Genomic DNA, 23,060 nt, shown 5'->3' with positions numbered 1-23,060 from the left:
TATAACTGGTGGCACATTTATTGGCTTTGTGAAACTAATGTAGCCTAATTATGCTCATAAATGTGAGTTTTAATTAAATATTCCTATCCCACAATTCTCCTAAGATTAATGAGTAACACTTCCGTCTCTTTCTGATCCAAGCGGCATTACGCAGACACACAGCTATCGCGTACAGGCTGTGGTCTTTCCCACAGTGCTTTTAGGCACAGCTAAAACTGCACCATGCCATTTGGCTCACTAACTGCTTCAGTCCTGCAGAGCCCTTAGCAACTGGGATAAATGACAGCAGCATTGCGTTGGCCTGAGACAAGCACACACACAAACATACAGATGCACTTCTTCAGAAATGCTCATTTTCTAGATTAAGAGAAGGAGAAAGGGTGTTGAGGAGGGCTGTAAGGAGAGAAGGATGAGAGGGAAGGGCAGAGGTGTAGTAGTAAAGCTATTATATGAGGATAAACAGTTATCATCAGTAGGTCAACTCAGCGGTGTGGAATTATCAAATCAAATCAAATCAAATTTATTTGTATAGCGCTTTTTACAACGGATGTTGTCACAAAGCAGCTTTACAGAATTTCGGAAAAGGAAATGTCTGGGGGAATGTGTGTGTTTGTATGTCAGACAGAGCCTAACCCATCCAAAGTACCCACACTATTCTCTGACCTTGAATTAACTCTGTTATTTTCAGATACACCAGATAAACTGTATTATTAAGGGTCATTGAATGTTCAGTGCTCATCTACCATTTATTTCTTTCTCTGAGAAGCACTCCTCTATGAGTAAATGATCATCATCCATCAGTTCCACACTGAACTCTAGAAAACTGTCTATGTACAGTAAGTTGTTAATGTATTGGATTTGCTCAAGTGTCTTAACTTGATGTTAATTAAGAGCAATGATTAATTTATTAAGTGCTCAAATTAAATTGGAACAGCGTTGGGAAACGATGCCACAGTCTCAGTTTGGCCACATCAGCAAAACATGACCGCATCAGTCGCTCATCATGATCTGTGCTGCTGCAAACTCATTGATTGTGCCACTGGAAACATCAACTGAGCATGGTATGTGTTTGTGAAGGGGAGACACCCCAGAGAACCACGCTATGTGAAATTTTATGATGTGTTCTCTTTCTTATTTCTTCCCTCCTTCCCTCTCTCTCTCTATCTTTTATTCCTTCTCTCTATTCTTTCTTTCTCCTCTGTTCTTGTCTCTGTATTTTCCCCTCTTTCTCTCCCTTTGTCTCTCTGTCTCAGATTCCCTGACTCCCTCTTTCTCTTTCATTCTCGCTGTAATTCTGTCATTCCCTCCCTCTCTCTGTCCATCTCTTTCTTTCTCTTATTCTTCCTCTGTTATTCCCGATCTCTTTTTCTATCGCATTCTTTCTCTGGTTCTCTCATTCTCTTATTTATTTACTGTCTCCTCTCTTGTGTCTTATTTTTTCTCTCTCTTATTCCCTTTTCGTTTTTCTCTGTCCCTCTGTCCTTTTCTAATTCTCTTCTTGTTTACTGTCTCCTTCTCTCCCTCCATCCTTTCCTATTCAGTCTTTTCTCATTTTCTGTATGATTTTCTCTCTCTCTTCTCTTTCTCTTCTCTCTCTCTCTCACACTCTCTCTCTTCTCTCTTCTCTCTCTCTCTTTTTGAGTGAAGGTTTTCTAGCCATGAATTTGTCTTGTCTGTGTGAGGATATCTGAGGTCATGTGTGTATTGCAGTAGAGTGGGGATGGCCTGGCCAAGGTGTGTTTGTGTGAGGTGTTAATAGGAGTAAAAAGGTGAGGCCAAAATTGTTGGGCAAAATGTGTCACACTCCACTGGGCTGCTAAATAGAAGAGCAGACATTTTTATGAGCATATGTGTTTCATTTGTGAATCTGAAATACATTTTTTCTTTTTTCCCCCTCTTCCCCTCTCTCTTTCTTATTCTGCCCCTTTCCTTGTCATTTCCACTCCCTTGTTTTTCGCTATCTTTCTTTTATCTCATTTAATCTCATTCTTCTCTTTATCTCTCTCTCTCATTAACTGTCTATGTATTGCTCTCTATATATTGCTTTTTCTTTGCCTCCCCTTCCTCTTTTGTCTTCCCATTCTGTTCTCCTTATCTCTTACTATCCCTGTGTTTTTCTGCATCTCCTTAATCTCCCCCCCCTCTCTCTTCTCTCTTCTCTCTCTCTCTCTCTCTCTCTCTCTCTCTCTCTCTCTCTCTCTCTCTCTCTCTCTCTCTCTCTCTCTCTCTCTCTCTCTCTCTCTCTCTCTCTCTCTCTCTCTCCACACTCTCAGATGAAATCCAATCTGTGTTAAAGACTGTTTGCAGTTTTGTTATTGATTATATTAACATATAGTGCTGCAGACTGAACTGACTGGAATCTAAAACCCAATGACCCTCATCACTGGACCCCTCAATGCTCTCTCTTCTATTTACATGTTATCAACCCATTCTATAGTTCTAGACAGTTGTGATTGTAGCAGCTCGCAGATGACCGCTGTGTGTGTTATAGCCTCCAACAGAGAAAGGCAAATAAAAGCATAATGTATTTGTTTGATAACTCTGAGAATGCAGCAAGGAAAGTTAATGTTTGCTAATTAGAATATGTATGCATGCATGTGTGAGAGAGAGAGAGAGAGAGAGAGAGAGAGAGAGAGAGAGAGAGAGAGAGAGAGAGAAAAAATGAGAGCGACAGTATTTATTTACCGTTGATATCCTTTGAGCTAGTTTGAAGAACACAGTTCTAGACTCATCTAGCCACTGTATTAATTTGTTGAAGTCCAACATTACACCTGATTTAAATGAATGAAGCGCAGATTTTCCCAAACCAGAGACTGAATGATGACTGCAAATAATATTGGGCTGTCTTGAGGAGATGTTTAGTAATTGTTAAACATATACAATGGCATACATATTTACACATTGGTGGTTTTCTGTTCAAATACATGACGTTACATTTCTAAAATTATCATTATCATTACATAAAGGTAATTATGCACAAAACACTGTGACTTTGGACTTTGTGTGGAAATTGGAGCACCCGATGGAAACCCTCACAGACACTGGGAGAACATGCAAACTTCACACAGAAAGGACCCTGGTCACCCCAGGCTGGGGAATTGAATCCATCCCTTCTTGCTGTGACACAACAGCGCTACCCACTGTTTACACACAAAGGAAAGGCTTGAAAAAATGAGTGGAGAAACAAGTGCAGATCCATCCAGTAGAGTAATTAACATCATGCCATGCACTATGCTGAGCAGGACAAGTTGACAGTTTTGGATCATCATGGCAAAGGGAAAAGATCCAAGTGACATTGAAAGACGGTTCACTAGTGGGCATGGATGGCAGCAGCTTTAGACACAGATGCTCTTCACTGTGTGCACAATTATTAGGCAAGTGAGTATTTTGACCATATTAGGCATGAGGCTCCAAGGTGGAGGTGGGGTACTTGTATGGGCTGGTATTATTAAAGATGAGCTGGATGGACCTTTTCAGGTTGAAGATGGGCTCAAAATCAACTCCCAAGCCTACTGCCAGTTTTTAGAAGACTCTTTCTTTAAGCAGTGGTACAGAAAGAAGTCTGCATCTTTCAAAAAGACAATGATTTTTATGCAGGACACATGCATCCAAGTACTCATCTGCATGGCTAGCCAGTAAAGGAATTAAAGATGAAAAACTTATGGCATGGCCCCCTTCCTCACCTGACCTGAACCCAATTGAGTACTTGTGGGCAATTCTTAAATGGGAGATTTACGGTCAAGGAAAACAGTACACCTCTCTGAACAGTGTCTGGGAGGCTGTGGTTGCTGCTGCACAAAAAGTTGATCGTTAACAGGTCAAGAAACTGACAGACTCAATGAATTTTTTTTTTTTTTTATGTGTCATGTTTATTGGAAAGTTTTGAGTTGTTTGTTTATAATTCTCACTTGAACAGATGAAAATAAAAAAGTGAGATGGGAAAATTTTTCATTCAGCTGCATAATAATTCTGCACAATAATAGTTGCCCAATAATTGTGCACATATAGATATTCTCCTAAGAAAGCCAAAACCTCACTTTTAATTTCTTAAACATTCATATTTGAGGTTTATTAACATTTTGGTTTAACCGAGAGCGCTGTACTTGGTGATTAATAAATATTTTTCTTCTTCTTTCGGCTGCTCCCTTTAGGGGTCGCCACAGCGGATCATCTGCCTCCATCCTGCCCTATCCATTGCCTCCTCTACTTTCACACCAACCATCTCCATGTCCACCTTCACTACATCCATAAACCTTCTCTGAGGTCTACCTCTTCTCCTTCTACCCAGCAGCTCCATTTCCAACATTCTTTGCCCAATATATCCACTATTCCTCCTCAACACATGTCCAAACCTTCTCAACCTGGCCTCTCTGGCTTTATCTCCAAACTGCTCCACCTTCACTGTCCCTCTGATCTGCTCATTTCTAATCTTGTCCATCCTTGTCACTCCCAATGAAAATCTCAGCATCTTCATCTCCTCCACCTCCAGCTCAGCCTCCTGTCTTTTAGACAGAGCCACAGTCTCCAAACCATACATCATAGCAGGATGCACTACGGTCTTGTAAACCTTCCCTTTCACTCTTGCTGCTATCCTTCTGTCACACATCAGCCCTGACATCCATCTCTACCCACTACACCCTGCCTGCACCCTGTTCTTCACCTCTTTTCTACACTGTCCATTGCTCTGGATGGTTGACCCAAGATATTTGAAGTCATCCACCTTTACGACCTCTACTCCTTGCATCTTCACCTTTCCACCTGCCTCCCTCTCATTCACACACATGTATTCCGTCTTATCTCTACTGACCTTCATTCCTCTCCTCTCCAGTGCAAACCTCCACCTCTCCAGATTCTCTTCCACCTGCTCTCTACTCTCACCACAGATTACCATGTCATCTGCAAACATCATGGTCCATGGAGCCTCCTGCCTGACCTCATCTGTCAGCCTGTCCATCACCATTGCAAACAAGAAGGGGCTCAAACCTGTTCCCTGATGTAACCCTACCTTCAACTTGAAACCATTTGTCACTCCAACTGCACACCTCACCACTGTCTCACTATCCTCATACATGTCCTGCACCACCCTAACATACTTTTCAGCTACACCTGACTTCCTCATAGAGTACCACAGTTCCTGTCTTGGCACCCTATCATATGCCTTCTCTAGATCCACAAAGACACAATGTAGCTCCTTCTGACCTTCTCTGTACTTCTCTACCAACAATCTCAATGCAAAAATTGCATCTGTGGTACTCTTTCTGGGCATGAAACCAAACTGCTGCTCACTGATCTGGACCTCTCGCCTTAGCCTTGCTTCAACAACTCTTTCCCATACCTTCATGGTGTGGCTCATCAACTTTATATCTCTGTAGTTACTGCAGCTCTGCACATCACTCTTGTTCTTAAAAATGGGGACCAGTAGACTGCTTCTCCACTCATCAGGCATCCTCTCACTCTCCAAGATTTTGTTAAAAATCCTGGTTAAAAAGTCCACTGCCTTCTCTCCTAAACATCTCCATACCTCCACAGGTATGTCATCTGGACCAACTGCCTTTCCATTCTTCATCCTTTTTAAAGCTGCCCTCACTTCCACCTTACTAATTCTCTGCACTTCCTGATCCGCTATCTCTCCCCCCATTGTCCTCCTCTCTCTCTCGTTTTCCTCATTCATTAGTTCTTCAAAGTACTCCTTCCATCTACTCAACACTCTCTGTTCACTCACTAGTACATTTCCCTCTCTATCCTTTATCAGCCTAACCTGCTGTACATCCTTTCCAGCTCTATCTCTGTTTAGCCAAACGATACACGTCCTTTACACCTTCTTTACTGTCCAGCCTCTCATACAGCTCATCATAGGCCTGAGCCTTTGCCTTTGCCACCATACTTTTTGCTATGCAACTAGCCTCACAGTACTCCTGCCTACTTCCTTCATCTTTCTGGTTAGCCCACTTTTTCTTAGCTGCCTTCTTCTTCTGAATACTCTCCTGGACTTCCTCATTCCACCACCAACTTTCCTTGTCTTCTTTCCTCTTACTAGACGAAACACCCAACACATTCTTGCCACCTTAGCTGTAGTTTCCCAGTCCTCAGGTAGCTTCTCACTGCCTCCAAGGGCCTGTTGCAATTTTCCCTGAACTGCCTGCAACCATCCTCCTCCTTCAGCTTCCACCATCTAATCTTTGGCTCTGTCTTCACTCTCTTCCTCTTCTTTGTTTCTAATCTCATTCTACAGGCAACCACCCTATGTTGCCTTGCTACACTTTCCCCTGGCACCACTTTACAATCTCCAATCTCCTTTAGGTGGCATCTCCTGCTAAGGATATAATCCACCTGTGTGCACCTCCCTCCACTCTTGTATGTCACCCTGTGTTCTTCCCTCTTCTGAAAATACGTGTTCACCACAGCCATTTCCATTCTCTTTGCAAAATCTACAACCATCTGACCTTCCGCATTTCTGTCTTTCACACCATACATACCCAGTACCTCTGCATCCCCTCTGTTCCCTTCACCAACATGTCCATTGAAGTCTGCACCAATCACTAATCTCTCCTCTCTAGGGACACTATCTACCACTTCATCCATCTTACTCCAAAATTCCTCTTTCTCCTCTAACTGACAACCAATCTGTGGTGCATATGAACTGACCACATTCAAAATCACACCATCAACCTCCAACTTCAGGCTTATGATCCTGTCTGACACTCTTTACATCCAGAACACTTTTCCCAAGCTGTTCCTTAAGGATTATCCCTACTCCATTTTTCTTCCTATCTACACCATGATAGAACAGTTTGAATCCATCTCCAATGTTCCTGGCCTTGCTTCCTTTCCATCTGGTCTCCTAGACACACAGAATATCTACCTTCCTTCTCTCCATCATGTCTGCAAGCTCTCTGCCTTTACCAGTCATTGTCCCTATGTTCAGAGTCCCTACTCTAACCTCCACACTCCTGTCTTTCCTTCTCTCTTGCTGCCTTCTAACCCACCTTCCTCCTCTCCTCTTTGATGGTCTTCGACCTACAGTAGTCCAATTTCCACCGGCACCCTGCTGGTCAACCGGAGGCGGTCGTTGTTAACCCAGGCCTCGACCGATCCGGTATGGCAATCATATTTGTGATCCGCATGATAGTTTTGGCACAAGTTTTACGCCGGATGCCCTTCCTGACGCAACCCTCACCATTTATCCGGGCTTGGGACCGGCACCAGAAGTACACAAAGTACACCCCTAATGGCTGGTTTTGGTGATTAATAAAAATAATCCTCAAAAATAAGACTTGCCTAATAATTGTGCACACAGTGTAATGCATGTGCATTAGTGCAATATGTAAGGTAAAAAAAAAATGTAAAAAACTGGGAATGCCAGTGTAGGACATGATCAGACTGTGTTGACAAGAACAGATTATTCACAGCTAAATAGTAATGATACTGTAGGATTGCATAACACCACTCATTACAAAGACAGATGCACATGTAAGAGTTCAGCACTGCTCTAGAGAGATGTTGTAAAAAATGAGATGGTCAGATATGTCCTTCACCATATATTCCACAAGTGGGCGATTGCATACACTAGTGAGGGGGTCCAGTGTGCTGTAAGGTACATTTTGCTAATTATTAAAATTTATTTATTAAAAATTTGAAATTAGAATAAATACAAATAATTGTGTACATTAAAAAAGTATGTATAAGTAATAGCAGTGTATATATAGAAAAGTTATTAAGTATTAATAGCTTTTAAGTAGATAATATAATATATAATACTTATTAACTAATTAGCTAATCTAGGTATTGGATGGTAACTGTGAATACTGGGATTCATTAAGAATAGCTTTGGAAATTTTTAAGCTAACACATGGACACATAAAATCACATTATTGTTTTATTTATTTGCATGTAGTTATTCTGTAGTGTTTATGAACAAACCGATGCTGACTGCCCTGATAAATGGCTCTACATATCATTTTCTTAGAAACCTTTTGGACAGTAGTGTACATATAATATTGTATTGTTCTGCTGTTGGCTGGCACTGGCGCCTGAGACTCTGTAGGTGTGGCTAGGCAGATAACCACACGAAAAGGCTCATAGTAGTGCATGACTAACAATAAAAGGATTCTGGATGCTGTTGTTTGTTGTTACAGTGTGGTTGTAGTTTACATTAGTCTACATTTCATGCAGCAAATTATGGTTATCCCTGTGTTTCTTCTTGTGCTGATGCTTTAATATCTACATTTACAGCATCCCATATATGTTTTTAGATCTTAATATTGCATAAAAACAGACTTGTATGTGTCCTTGTGTGTATGTATCTAAGAGAGACAGCAGAAAGTAGGTAGAGCTGTACTCTCCTTTTAGATTTTGGCTTATCTCCACGGTGGTGGCTAAAGGACAGGTAGCCGATAAAGAGATAATATATTATGTGTGAAGAGATGAGCTTGAGCTCTAGAGATTAAGGGAAAGAGGGATTGTGAAAGAGAGCATGGAAAGTTAGAGAGAGAGATAGAATGAGTAGAGTGACCTAGATAGGTCTAGATAGACTGATCAATACTTCATTAAGATCATTCTGTGGATGATGCTGTCATGAGGTGGCGTGGTCAAGGTCAGTCTGCGGTCTCCTGACCTATTGCATCACAATGTGCCCACAGGCATAAAGTGTCTTTTTATGTACCCAGACCTTGACCTCAACCACTACTGCTAGACTGCTTTTGGCTTAACATAAATGGGACCATCATCTAACAAAAGCTAGTAATTAGGGATGTTAAAATAAGTATTCAACCTTTGAAAGAAGAGTTAAAACTTTTTTGGCAATAAAATAAAGTTCCAGTTTACTTTTTCAAATGAAATAATGTAGTTCTAACATCAGCTAGAGTCATTTGTACTGTCAAACAAATGGACAGTAGGCTATATTTCTGTGTACATTCTTATGTTGTCTACAGTGTTGTATTATTATTATTATTATTATTATTATTATTATTATTATTATTATTATTATTATTATTATTATTATTGACAAACCTTTTTTAAAAAAAACAACAGACCGGCTTGAACCCCATAGTGGTCTAAACTGGTTTACGCTGGTGAGTGCTGGTCTGGTGCTGGTCTAGCTGGTCACCCACCATCACCAGCATAACACAACATATCCTAGTTTTGTGGGTGGCTAGTATACCAACTTCCCATGCTAGTGACCACCATGCCAGCAGACAAAACAGAACATGTTGTCACTGTTGGCACAAAAACTTTGTTTACATAATCAGAAAATGCCATCATTTCAGTATTGTCAGCATTTCTTGATGAATGGACCAATAGAAATGCCCCAAAATTACTTGGAATAAAATCATATTACATTAACTTTGATTAAATATTAAGAATGTTTTCGACTTCTCCTCTAAAGTTACTATTTTGGAGATACAAAATTTTGTCATGGCAGTGAGGATGTACACACTACTCATACCTCCCCATTAAAAATGAATTGTAATTAATTTATTCAATATGCAGAACTATTTTTACATGGCAAATAAATTACATAGTTATAGATGTGTTGCCCTATCAATCTCTCAAGTATAACTGTTCAGTTATAGTGAAGCTTCATGACATTAGCTTTTATTAAAAACTTTTAACAATGAGCCCTTACATGCACTTATATGAACTTCATTATCATAAGCCTTGCATTTATTTAATACAATGTTCTTTTATTTAAGAAGGTTTTTCCCTTTGTCAGTGGGAGTTCTGATTCTAGGAGTAACTGATTCTTTAGAAAAATCAGCAGCTGATACAAATACTGATTGTTTGGTCTGCTTCCACAAGATGCACATTTACAGCTTGAGTCTTTTTGGTAGAAGCAAAAGACATTTGTCTTTAAGAAATTCTTTTTATTCCTTATTGTGCAGTCACCTGGCTATTTTTGTAGGATTTAAATTTTTAATAGCAATGCTTCCTCATGAAATTGTAGCTGAACACTGCTTGTAAAAATCATTTCACACTTTTCCACATAGCACATTATAGACTACTTACTGTACATGTTTAGAGCATCAAGGACTAGCACTTTTTTGCCTGCTCTAGTTTTTGAAAACAATCAACTGATTTACAACTTTGCATTATTTTTGTTTTATTGACCAGTATTGATTGATGGGCAATACCATTGCACTGCATGTTGTGTAGTTTTATGTGCTGTTGTTAGTTTGTCTGCTGTTGTTGACAAGGTCACACATTGATATCAGATAAAATGATCTATGTTCTGTGGTCTATTACGTCTGTATGATTAATATAGATTTGGAGTCATGCTTTCTTGCACATTGTGATCGTTTTTTCAATCCATTTGTATCATCTGTCACTGGGCTGCAATCAGCTGATAAATAGGCTTAGCCTGTTTTTTCTCTACACAATCCACATGCGGTCACAGCTGCACCTGCACCAGATAATCAGCTTCATATTTATTTAGCGGGATCAAGTCATCCTCTGTCTGGTCAAAATGGTCCCCAGAAACACCTTTCAACAAGATTTCAATAATCAGATTAGCCTGGGTCTGAGCAGATTACATTAGATTAAGGGAGTAGTAGAACTTTACTGAGGAATTAAGTGGCTTTATTAAGGCAATCACAAGCATACACAGATTCAGTTTGTACAAAGAAAGGCACAAAAACAGATGTGAATAAACACACACACACACAAGCATACAGAAAAGTTGATGACAGACTGCCAGATTTGATGATTTGACAAAATGTAGCAGACCCTGGCTGTCATCATGCTTCATAACTATGCATGATCAGACTCAGACTTTTCAGTCTCCCTCCCATATTTATGCATGGGATTCTTTATCACACCCACTAATGCTTCATACATGCATTAATCAAACGCTCAAACATTAAGCTAGTGAACAATGATTCAGGTGTAGAAGGTCAGAATGTTACTCTTAAATGTGTGTGTTTGTGTTTCTGACCCACTCCCCACTCTCCCTGATGGGATTGCTGGTGATCGCAGGCTGATATATGCTTTGCACATGTACATTACACAACAGTAAGTTGAGGCCATACAGTCTGATTGGTTGAATAGTGTTAAACCCACGTTGTTATATCTGGAAGCAGCATCAGAATCAGTTACAGATTTATTGGCCAAGTATGTTGACACACACACAAAATATTTGGTTCCAACTTTTAGCATCTCTCTAGTATTGAAATATTCAGAAAGTGTGGGTGTCATTTACAGACAATACACAATATACAGGTCCTTCTCAAAAAATTAGCATATTGTGATAAAGTTCATTATTTTCTGTAATGTACTGATAAACATTAGACTTTCATATATTTTGGATTCATTACACACAACTGAAGTTGTTCAAGCCTTTTATTTTTTTAATATTGATGATTTTGGCAAAAAGGGAAAGACAAAACAAAAAATCTCAAAAAATTAGCATATTTCATCCGACCAATAAAAGAAAAGTGTTTTTAATACAAAAAAGTCAACCTTCAAATAATTATGTTCAGTTATGCACTCAATACTTGGTCGGGAATCCTTTTGCAGAAATGACTGCTTCAATGCGGCGTGGCATGGAGGCAATCAGCCTGTGGCACTGCTGAGGTGTTATGGAGGCCCAGGATGCTTCGATAGCGGCCTTAAGCTCATCCAGAGTGTTGGGTCTTGCATCTCTCAACTTTCTCTTCACAATATCCCACAGATTCTCTATGGGGTTCAGGTCAGGAGAGTTGGCAGGCCAATTGAACACAGTAATACCATGGTCAGTAAACCATTTACCAGTGGTTTTGGCACTGTGAGCAGGTGCCAGGTCGTGCTGAAAAATGAAATCTTCATCTCCGTAAAGCTTTTCAGCAGATGGAAGCATGAAGTGCTCCAAAATCTCCTGATAGCTAGCTGCATTGACCCTGCCCTTGATAAAACACAGTGGACCAACACCAGCAGCTGACATGGCACCCCAGACCATCACTGACTGTGGGTACTTGACACTGGACTTCAGGCATTTTGGCATTTCCTTCTCCCCAGTCTTCCTCCAGACTCTGGCACCTTGATTTCCGAATGGCATGCAAAATTTGCTTTCATCCGAAAAAAGTACTTTGGACCACTGAGCAACAGTCCAGTGCTGCTTCTCTGTAGCCCAGGTCAGGTGCTTCTGCCGCTGTTTCTGGTTCAAAAGTGACTTGACCTGGGGAATGCGGCACCTGTTTCTACTCCAGACTCAGTCCACTGCTTCCGCAGGTCCCCCAAGGTCTGGAATCGGCCCTTCTCCACAATCTTCCTCAGGGACCTCTTCTCATGGTGCAGCGTTTTCTGCCACACTTTTTCCTTCCCACAGACTTCCCACTGAGGTGCCTTGATACAGCCTATTCGTTCAGAAATTTCTTTCTGTGTCTTACCCTCTTGCTTGAGGGTGTCAATGATGGCCTTGTGGACAGCAGTCAGGTCGGCAGTCTTACCCATGATTGCGGTTTTGAGTAATGAACCAGGCTGGGAGTTTTTAAAAGCCTCAGGAATCTTTTGCAGGTGTTTAGAGTTAATTCGTTGATTCAGATGATTAGGTTAATAGCTCGTTTAGAGAACCTTTTCATGATATGCTAATTTTGTGAGATCTTTGGGTTTTCATGAGCTGTATGCCAAAATCATCAGTATTAAAACAATAAAAGACTTGAAATATTTCAGTTGGTGTGCAATTAATCTAAAATATATGAAAGTTTAATTTTTATCATTACATTATGGAAAAGAATGAACTTTATCACAATATGCTAATTTTTTTAGAAGGACCTGTATAATGTACAAACTATACAACAATTAGCATACAATAAAAGTACAATAATATGCAGAAACTATACATATTATTTACAGACAAAAATACATCATATAAAAGCAGCATAAGATTATATAGGGACAAGCAATATACATAAGAGTGTGTAGTAGTGCAAACAATAGTAGTATACTTCATGTATGGGAATGAGGTTGTGGTGTACAATAGTGTGGATGTGAAGTAGGTGTAATAACTATCTGGAGAGAGAAGGAGTAGCTATAGCCTAGCAGATGATATTATTGTTTAGCTGTCTATGAGGGTGATAGCCTGGGGGGGGGGGACTGCTCCTGTGTCTGGTAGTCTTAGTATGCTGGCTTCTATAGCACGTACTGAAAAGGAAGAGTTGAAGAAGGTTGTGTCCTGGTGTGGGTAATCTGTAATGTAATGACTGTCCTGTCCAGTCCTGTCCAGTGATTTTTTTTTTTTTTTTTTTTTTTTTTCTCAGCTGTTTTTCATACTGTTTTATCATACCTGTATCCGTCCATTGACCTCTGATTACAACAGTAGTAACAATAGTTGCTTTACTCTAAGCTGTTGAACTTAATTTTTGGTGGACGAAATTGTTAATATTTGTAGCATAAAGTGGGGTCCAAAAGTCTAAGACCAAATTGAAAACTTCTGGTGTCAATGCCAACAAAAATATGACATAACAAATACTAAAAATAGTGAAATTCATGTAAATGAAAGATTCTACCTTTAACTTAAAATCTGAATACTGAAAGTGTAATTTATAATGAAGAAGAAAAAAAATGAGCAAAACAGACACAAGTTAACCATTTAACCATATGTTAAACAATATTTCACTTCGCTTTCTTTCTTTCTTTACTTTTCAAAACTATTGGATAATTCCAGTAGATTACTTATATATATTTATGCTTGTGTGTTCAGGTTGGAGTGGGTGGAGATCATCGAGCCTCGCACACGGGAGCGGATGTACGCCAACCTGCTGACAGGGGAGTGTGTATGGGACGCCCCTGCTGGTGTGAGGATTAAGCGGAGTGGCCAGGACCAGTGGTGGGAGCTGTTTGACTCCAACACATCACGTTTTTATTACTACAATGCCTCCACCCAACGAACCGTGTGGCACCGCCCACATGGCTGTGACATCATCCCCCTTGCCAAACTCCAGACTCTTAAGCAGAACACGGATTCGCCACCGCCCGTCACCACAACAATCAGTGCCTCGGCTGACAGCAGCCCGGCCCGCAGCGCTGTCAGCACCACATCATCTCAAGAGCAGGAAGATAAAACAGCACCCAGAGAGGAAGGAGAGAGGTGAGAGAGATATGAGAGATATGAGATATGAGAGATAGAGAGAGAGACGCACAGGCAGGCAGGCAGACAGACAGACAGAAAGAGAGAGACACAAAGGGAAGGAGAAGCACAAATGTAAGGGGCCAGTATGAACAAACTGCACATAGAAATGCCTCTGGAACATTTGAGGTTGGTTGGGATACTTTTAACACAGAAAAAAAAAAAACTACAGTTTGTTTTTTGCATATTGCACACCTAATATGGTATTAAGCATATAATATGCAAATTGTCATGCAAAGTAATATGATGATGATCATAAGTTAGGCTTTAAGATGCCTATTTACTAGGGATTCACTGTAAATCTGCAATATACAAGTCAGTTACATGTGTTACAAACTTCAGATGTTTATATTTAAATCACAGCAGCCATGAGTGGTATTAAACCCAGTGTTGGAAAATGAGTTTACACCACCATTAGCTTAACAATGTAAATTCCATACAGTGTTCAAGAAAATTAGCATTATTTTAACATTGAAAATCATATAAACAGAGGCTACTTACGAAGGGATCATTCAAGTTGAATGGATGACTACAGGAATACAAATTTCCAGTGCTCATCTGAGCATAAATTACCATGGATCAATTTGCTGTACACTGTACACTGTCCATGATGACATCTGGGCGAACTTCATTCAGAACAGATAAAAGATGGTTCTGTTATTTCTGTTAGATTGAGAAGCTACAAATACAGGATTATAATTGGTGAAAGAGTGACAGCCTAGTGTTAGCCTTTTCCAAAAACAAATAACTGCCAGCTGGGTTAAAAATACCGGACTGACTGTGTGTTCCCATCCTTGGTTGAAGAACTTGACCTCCCCACTTTCCTAGGTGATGATGCTGTCCTGCTTCTACTCGGGGCACAGTTAGGCAGCAACATGACAAATTCTAATTGTAGGATTGATAAAGTATGTTGTAAGACATGAGTAGCATTCAATAAAATAAAAACTGATGAACCTTGATAGATAAATGTGTTTCAAGCGCTGCTCACAAAGTGCATTTTATAGAAAGTATGTAAACTCATATGCAGTATGAATCTAGGTACAACGTCTAGTCTGCACTTAAATAATTTCACCTCATTGGAAAGAGTGTTGGGGAAAGAAGTAAGCTGTTGACTGAGTGTGACAGAATAGAGAGTGAGCAAGAGAAAGAATGTGTAAATTGATTTGAAGGCCAGATATCCATGAATAATTTATGGCCACAAAGAAACAGGGTTCACTTTGTAATTAATTAATTAATTTACTTATTTATTTTGAGAGAGAGAGAGAGAGAGAGAGAGAGAGAAGCTACACAACAGAGTTTTAATCCAACTTATAAATGAAACACACACACAGTCTTGGCTGTGTCAGCAGGTCCAGTCTTGGGGAGTTTTCAGGCTGCTAAAGTGGCCAAGTGCTGAATTGATTTCACAGTACTGTCACTCTGCTTTGCTTTAATGCAAAGAGGCAAATGACTGTCCTATATTTTTAAGGCTTAGTGGGTTTTTTTAGACTTATGTAGATAGTGTGCCTTGAAATGTTTTATGGGCTACCGCTTATGATAAAAGTTCCTAGCTATTGCCATTTGAAATTAGCATAACCTTCAAGAATGGCAATGTGAAATTTAAATTTTCTGTTTGATAATGGTAACATAAAGGCCTATGGGCCAGTTTCCTAAACCTAGATTATGCCTAAATCTGTACTAAAAAGGATTTTCAATAATGAATCACCACTGGCATTGTGGTTTAGACAAAAACTAAACATAATTCATTTATTGTGAAAAGAATATTTATGTATAGTGAAAAATTGGCATGCTAAGCAGTATTAATAAAGGTCAGTATCACTTTTTCTAAATATATTGTGATAACTAAGATTTAATTATACTGCCATATATAAAAGTAAAAAGAAATTGTTTTAACAAATAAATGTAATTTTTTGTTTGGTGGTGATTTTTTGTGTGTGCCTTTACCACTAATAGGCGGTACTAGTCCTTTCACAAAGACAAGTGATCATGGATGTAGGCAGTTTGTTTTCTTTGCTATAAATTAACATATATAAATAAATAAACATATACATAATACTTCCATACATCAACACAGTACTGTGCGAAAAAAAAGGACAATACGTAAAAGCAGTTAGTAAAAAAGCAGCAAACATATTTAACACATAGTTACACAAAAGCCTTGACCAAATTTAATAGAACATTTTTGATTTTTAAGTGTGTCCAATCTTTGCCTTTATTAAAGTTTCTATTCTTTTGGGGTTTTTTTTCCTTCAGGCTTTTAAATTCTAAAGTTTTTTTTTTTTTTTTTTTTTTTTTTTTTTTTTTGTGCAGGGATATTTTTCCACACTTCCAAAGTAAAATCTTTTTTTGGAATAAATAATCCCAAACACATTAAATGATGTTGAGGTTTGGCCAGTCCATTGTTCTGAGAACACCTGCAGTTTCTTTGTTTGACAAATACATTCTGATCTGAGTAGTGTAGTTGTGATTTTAATCCTGTTGTAGAATTCATTTGTTTCAAATCAATGTTTTCCAGATGATATGACGTGATGTATTTAAATTTGTTTATACCTATTAGCTTTCATGGTACAGTCAATCAAAAATGTGATATACACTCACTGGCCACTTTATTAGGTTGCACCCCCTTTTGCCTTCAGAACTGCGTTAATTCTTCATGGCATACTTTCAACAAGGTGTTGGAAACATTCCTCAGAGATTTTGGTTGGTTATTTGAGTTACTCTCACACAATGAGACATTTTCATGCCGCTCACTGGATATTTTCTCTTTCTCGGACCATTCTCTGTAAACCCTAGAGATGGTTGTGCATGAAAATCCCAGTAGATCAGCAGTTTCTGAAATACTCAGACCAGCCCGTCTGGCACCAACAACCACGCCACGTTCAAAGTCACTTAAATCACCTTTCTTCCCCGTTCTGATGCTCAGTCTGCACTTCAGCAAGTTGTCTTGACCACCTCTACATGCCTAAATGCACTGAGCTGCAGCCATGGGATTGGCTGATTAGCTATTTGTGTTGACAAGCAATTGAACAGCAATTGAATTATTGTACCTAATAAAGTGGCCGGTGAGTGTATATTCTACCACTCTGAAATTCTTTTAAAACGAAATAACTGAATAACAAACATTTCTGCGTCTTTACTTGTTTGTCAGATTTAGGTGGGGGACTGGCAGCAAGGACAGAATGCTGATAAAAGTATCAGACAGAGAGCCCAGTTTTTTGTCACAGGGGAATGGTTATTCTGGCACCTCCCCTCGCTCCCGACGCTCATCTAGCAATGCACCCTCTGACCCAGAAGTCACTCCACATTCTCTACCTGATCGCCGGCAATCACAGTCTCCTTTCTTGAAGAGGGCAGAGCTTGGTGGCACTCAGCGGCGATGCTCTGGTGACTCACAGCCTCCTTCCCCACGCTACGCTTACGAACCTCCACTCTACGAGGAACCACCCTCAGAGTACCAGTCTCCACCTATTTATGAAGAACCACCTACTGATATGCATTGTGACCCCAGCTTCTATGGTTCTGACAGGTCGCCAGCACGTAAGCCTGGTTTTTATCACTCGCCTAAACAAAGCCCTTCCCCTTATGGTCAGCTGGTGTTGACCAGACAGAGAGGCTCCACTCCTGAGAAGACATCCAATCAAGGAGACCGTGATTACAGGTGAAGCTTCTTTCAACGTATGTGCTCTTTTACATTGTTTATGAGCATTAATTTATTTTTTTTATTTGGTTTTATTCTTTGTCTCTTCCATATTTTACTCATTGTTATTAATATTATTACATTTTTCCTTCCTTGGTCAGTGCTTTTATTTCTATTATTTTTTGTTATTCTCTTGTTTGGCTTTTATTTTAATGTCTGAGAAGTGCTGTAAAAATGTAGTTTTTATCATTATTATTATTATTATTATTATTATTATTACAGCTCAAGTGGCCGTGACTATAGTTCTGCAGGGCGGGACTACAGCTCTGGTGGACGGGACTACAGCTCGGGTGCAAGAGACTACAGCTCTGGTGGGCGGGATTATAACTCCAGTGGGCGGGAATACAGTGCAGCAGGACGAGAATATGTCAAGCAGCTGGTTTATGTGGAACAGTCAGGTTCCTCTCCTAGGTTCCGGACAACAGAGCGACTTTTAAGCTATGGCACAGCTGGAACTGGGGGTGTGTGTGCTGGAATGTCTTACGGGGGCTCCTTTACACTACAGCACAGCCATGATGGTGGTGGTGGCAATCGAAAACGTAAAAATCGCAAGCCGTCCTTGCCTGGCGGGGAAGGTGAATGCATGGGGGCAGGTGTAGGAGCAATGCTCACTCAGGCACGACTGGCCTGGGAGGCCCAGCAACTCATACAGCAGCGTGGAGGTGTGGCCTCTGGGGGTGGAGCTAAGGATGGTTACGAAAGCGATGGTGCAACACCCCTGCCACTGCCAGGGCCAGTGGTGCGGGCATTCAGTGAGGATGAAGCCTTGGCACAGCAGGATGGGCACTGGAAACGTGCCACGCTGGATAGACTCGCATTTCCTCAGACACTCTTAGAGAAGAGCCTGTCTGTACAAACCAATCTGGCATCACCCGAACCTTACCTGCATCCCTCACAGGTAATACACACACACAAGCATTGCACATAAGCAATCATAAACATACTTGTGATTATTGGCCATTTGGTTCCCACAAAAGAAGTAACACAGTGTACATGTACACACATTTAAAGAACATTTAAAAGTTTATGGTAATTTGGAGTGGTCCTTTGTAGATGATTAATAACAGATTATCAGAAACACATCAGTAAAGTAGTAGTAGTAGTGCAGCATCTGAATACATTGAAGTAGAAATCTGGGAGCTGCGATATACTGTGGCTACTTTCCTCACATTAAGTAGATGTATTGTTAACATATTACTTCCATTATGCAAAACCTAATCTTACCCAACCGTACCCAAAACCTAATCCTAACCCTGGCCCTAATCCTAACCCTAACCTTAACCTCAACCCAAAACCTAATCCTAACATGTTTTGACATGTTAATGAGTCTTTGCTTGTTTAATCAAAAAGGACCACTCAAAATAAAGTTTATCTTTCCAAGCATCATTAATTTGACTTTTTTTTTGAGTTTCCAGTTTATTAGATATACTTACCTTGTACATACTCACATGCCATTTTACACCTACAATATAGGATTTGGGAATCAACAACATATCACACTGCATTATGGGATTATTCCACTATATTATCAGGGTTAGTTTCCTGTGCTGCAAATACTCAAACATGCAATGAAAGTTTAAAAAATGGCTGTTTTATAAAACTTTATACTACATTATTATACCATATTAATACAATATTTCACTCAGTTACTACTGCCATATTTCACTCAGTTATTGGCATATCACTATAGTTACCCTTTTAGAGAACACTGACAGCCTAGCTATTTAGCAAACTAACTTTTTTTTTTTTTTGCTGTAATCTTTGATCTAGTACCAGGGTTGGACAAAATGCTTTGAAAAGGTAGTGATGGCTGGATATTGAATGCACTGCACTAAATGCATTTAGTAATGTATTCCGCTACAGTACATATTAAGTAATGTATTCCGAATACATTTGGAATACATATTGATAAAGTACATGGGATAAACTCTGCTGTTTTTTTTATTATTACTCAATTATTTCTCACTGTTAATAAATGGCATTTTTAATGTAATTCTTACAATATGTTTCATGAAAAATTCAGTTACTTAAATTAGTGCAAAAATGATTACAAAATTCTCAACCTTAGTTTGGCACTTATCACTTACTTTAGTCCAATGCCGCTCCCATTATCTTGCTGCCCTTTCCCATTATCTTGCTGCCCCATTAAGTGAAATTAGGCTGTGTAATTTCAGTTTTATATATATATATATATATATATATATATATATATATATATATATATATATATATATATATATATATATATATATATATATATATATATGTAATTTGCCACAGAACACATTTTACAAGCCCAGTACAATCCTGAAGCTAAGCTTATCGATCAAAAATATGTCCATTACTCAGTTCAGTCATCTCTCAACAGCGTTTACAAAAACAGATTAATAACACTGGCTCATCATAGTGATTTATCAGTTTATGCCTGATATGCCAATATTTAGTAGGTCCATGGGCTCCAGATCAGGCAAAAAAACAAAGAAAAAAACAGGTAGAAAAGGAAGATCCTGCTCTGGCCCCTTTCTAGGTACACAGTAGGTGTACTTAGTGTATGTTTTCATGTTATGTGTTAGAAACAACAATAGATATTTACCATATCTTGCCTTGTAAGTGTATAAGGCAAGAAATATAGTACATTTGTCATGTAGTGTTGCTTGGATGAAAATCAGCTGCCCCACCCTGTCACAAAAGCCTGATGGGGAAAACTATTGTCCCTTATTTAGCTAGAAAAACTAGTTTAGCTCAGTTGGTTTCTAATCATGCACTGCGTGGCGTTGTTTTTCCTGGTCTACTCGGCTTGATTCAGTCAGCTTAGAATCTTAAGCCCTATTCAGTCCAGTTTAATATTTGAAAATCCTCTAGCCTGCGAAAAATTACAAGTGAAGTACTACTTAACTGCTGGCAGTTGGGTTAATTGGAATGACACTTCCTGTTAAAGAGCTATTCCATTTATGGTGTTGGCCAGGCTGGTGATATTATATTGCCACTATGCTAGCCCCCTTTTCTGTCTCTTAACTGTGGTCCCTCATTAAATTTATCATTGCTTGTGGTCTGCTAGAGTGAAAGGCTGGCAGAAAAGATGAGGACACAAAAAAACACCCTGTGGAGCAGCCTTTAAGTTGAGAGAGGTGTGGATAATCACATAAAACTCATTAAAAGGCAGTGGTTCTACTGCCAAACATTCATTAGTGTCCTTTCATTTTTAAACCTCCCCAACTCTCTCTCTCTCTCTCTCTCTCGCGCGCTCTCTCTTGCGCTCTCTCGTGCTCTCTTGCTCGCTCGCTCTCGCTCGCTCTCTCTCGCTCTCTCTCACTCTCTCTCTCTCGCTCTCTCTCTTTCTCTCCCTTGTGAAAACACACACCTATTTGCTCTTACATTAAGTCAGTGTTAGATCGCTGCAGTACCAAGCTCTCTGACTTGCCATAGTAAACAGCTGAGTTGATGGAAACACTTAAGACGTTCATTGGAGGTTTTTGCATGTTTTAACCAACTTTTGGATTGTATGTTTCCGTTTGTTTCTGGCAAACAATAAGGGTCATCTAATGCTAAACCACTGCACACACACCACACATATACACACACTCAAAACTGAGAGACACACCCTGCTGTTAGAGTATAAATATTTCAGCATCTGCAGATTATTTTAAGAGTCTTTACTGAGTTGGCTTATGTAAGGATTAATGTCTGCTTCTCCCTGTAGTACATATACACTCTTGGCTACAATTTGATGGATGGATGGATGGATGGATGGATGGATGGATGGATGGATGGATGGATGGATGGATACACAATATAAAGTACTGTGCAAAAGTCAGAGATTACACTTCATTTAATTCATTTCAATTTCCAGTTAAAATGCCCACCAAATGCAAGTTATTATAAATTCAGCATCAGGAAAAAATCAGGATTGTTGTCTTCTCACATTGGACAGATAGACAAAATATCTCTGAAATATCACTAACTTGTACTCACACAGCTTGTAATGTGGTCCTTTTGACTGGAAATGAAATAAGTGAAGGTCTCTGACTTTTACAATGTAAACATTTCAAACTCAGTATATGCATGGTTCCCCAAACAGAACAGACAATGTGACCACTGAGGCACTACAACAAGGCACAGAGGCGCAGAGAGAGAAAGGGAGGGAGTTGGAGAACTGAGAATGTTGTATCCCTGTTAGTGCGAATATGCTTATTAAGCAGATAAACCCAAAGAGTAGCTTTGAAGATGGAGTAGAATCGTTTCTGGAGCACAGCTGGTGGAATGATAAGAATCAAAATCATTTGTATTCACTTTTACAGATCACATATTAGAAAATCTGTCTCAGAAAATTTGGCACATATAAGAAACTGTTGGGGCGGTATAGCTGAGATTCAGTGGTGTGTGGAGTATCGGAACACATATGATGGGAGAATATAAACTGATCCTCACATATTTTCATGGTGATATCAACACCTTGTCGCTCCAGTATTTCTGTATTTATGACAATAGGAATTACTTGGAAAAAAGTCTATTTACAATGAGTGCAAATTCAGTTTAAGAATTAAACAGAATTAAGAGTTATACATGTACAGTATAAATTACAGTAAATAAAAGTGCAGCACATTTAGGCATAAATGTGCCTAATGCAGGGGTGTAATGCAATGAATGCTAAGTAATCATGCACAAAACATTATTCTGTATATGGATTAAAGTATGGATTAAAAGCTTGGAAGCATTTCCACATGGGTGTGGGAGTGTGATTTTGAGCATTCTATATGTATGAGAGAGAGAGAGACTGAGAGAGGGAGAGAGAGAGAGAGACTGATAGAGAGAGACTGCATGACTCATTTATTAAGAGCATTAATCAGGGAAGCATTAGGGTCTGAGTAATTTATGGTCTGCTTACAGTCCAGTCACCTGATGCAGTTTTCTGCTAGCAAGTCTGAAAAATTATTACACAAAGACACACAGTTCTAACTGTTACACAGAATGACAAAATGGAGACATTTTCCATAGTTCTGTATATGAAAAGGAATGACAAAAATTAGATAAACTGATATACCCAAGACCAAAAAAAAGAGCTGGGATACAAAACAGCATTTTAGAAATTGCCCTGCATTGTGCTGTTGTATTGGAATACTTTGAAGCATATAGTGCATTGTTCTATCTATTATATGCTGCTTTGCTTAAATTCAAACTCCTGTTATTGTGACATAAGGACTTAATGTGATAAAACATGTTTATAAGTCACATTAATTATTTGTCTAATCACATTTCATCATGGTT

At 39.3% G+C, this 23,060-nt stretch overlaps 1 protein-coding gene across 2 annotated transcripts in view; it reads left to right on the top strand.

Annotated features, from left to right (window-relative positions):
- arhgap39 (Rho GTPase activating protein 39) overlaps window positions 1-23,060 on the top strand; it is a 48,196-nt gene that overhangs the window by 13,180 nt on the left and 11,956 nt on the right. The window contains exons 2-4 of one of the 2 annotated variants that reach the window (XM_037538064.1): window positions 13,673-14,059; window positions 17,253-17,756; window positions 18,018-18,693. In XM_037538064.1, the coding sequence (XP_037393961.1) occupies window positions 13,673-14,059; window positions 17,253-17,756; window positions 18,018-18,693 (1,567 nt within the window). Of the gene's footprint in view, window positions 1-13,672; window positions 14,060-17,246; window positions 17,757-18,017; window positions 18,694-23,060 lie in introns of both variants that reach the window. The other variant, XM_017723755.2, reaches the window with a different exon arrangement.

The sequence above is a fragment of the Pygocentrus nattereri genome, chromosome 4 (assembly GCF_015220715.1).
Source record: "Pygocentrus nattereri isolate fPygNat1 chromosome 4, fPygNat1.pri, whole genome shotgun sequence".
Lineage (NCBI taxonomy): Eukaryota > Metazoa > Chordata > Actinopteri > Characiformes > Serrasalmidae > Pygocentrus > Pygocentrus nattereri.
This window is presented reverse-complemented; position numbering and strand designations above follow the sequence as displayed.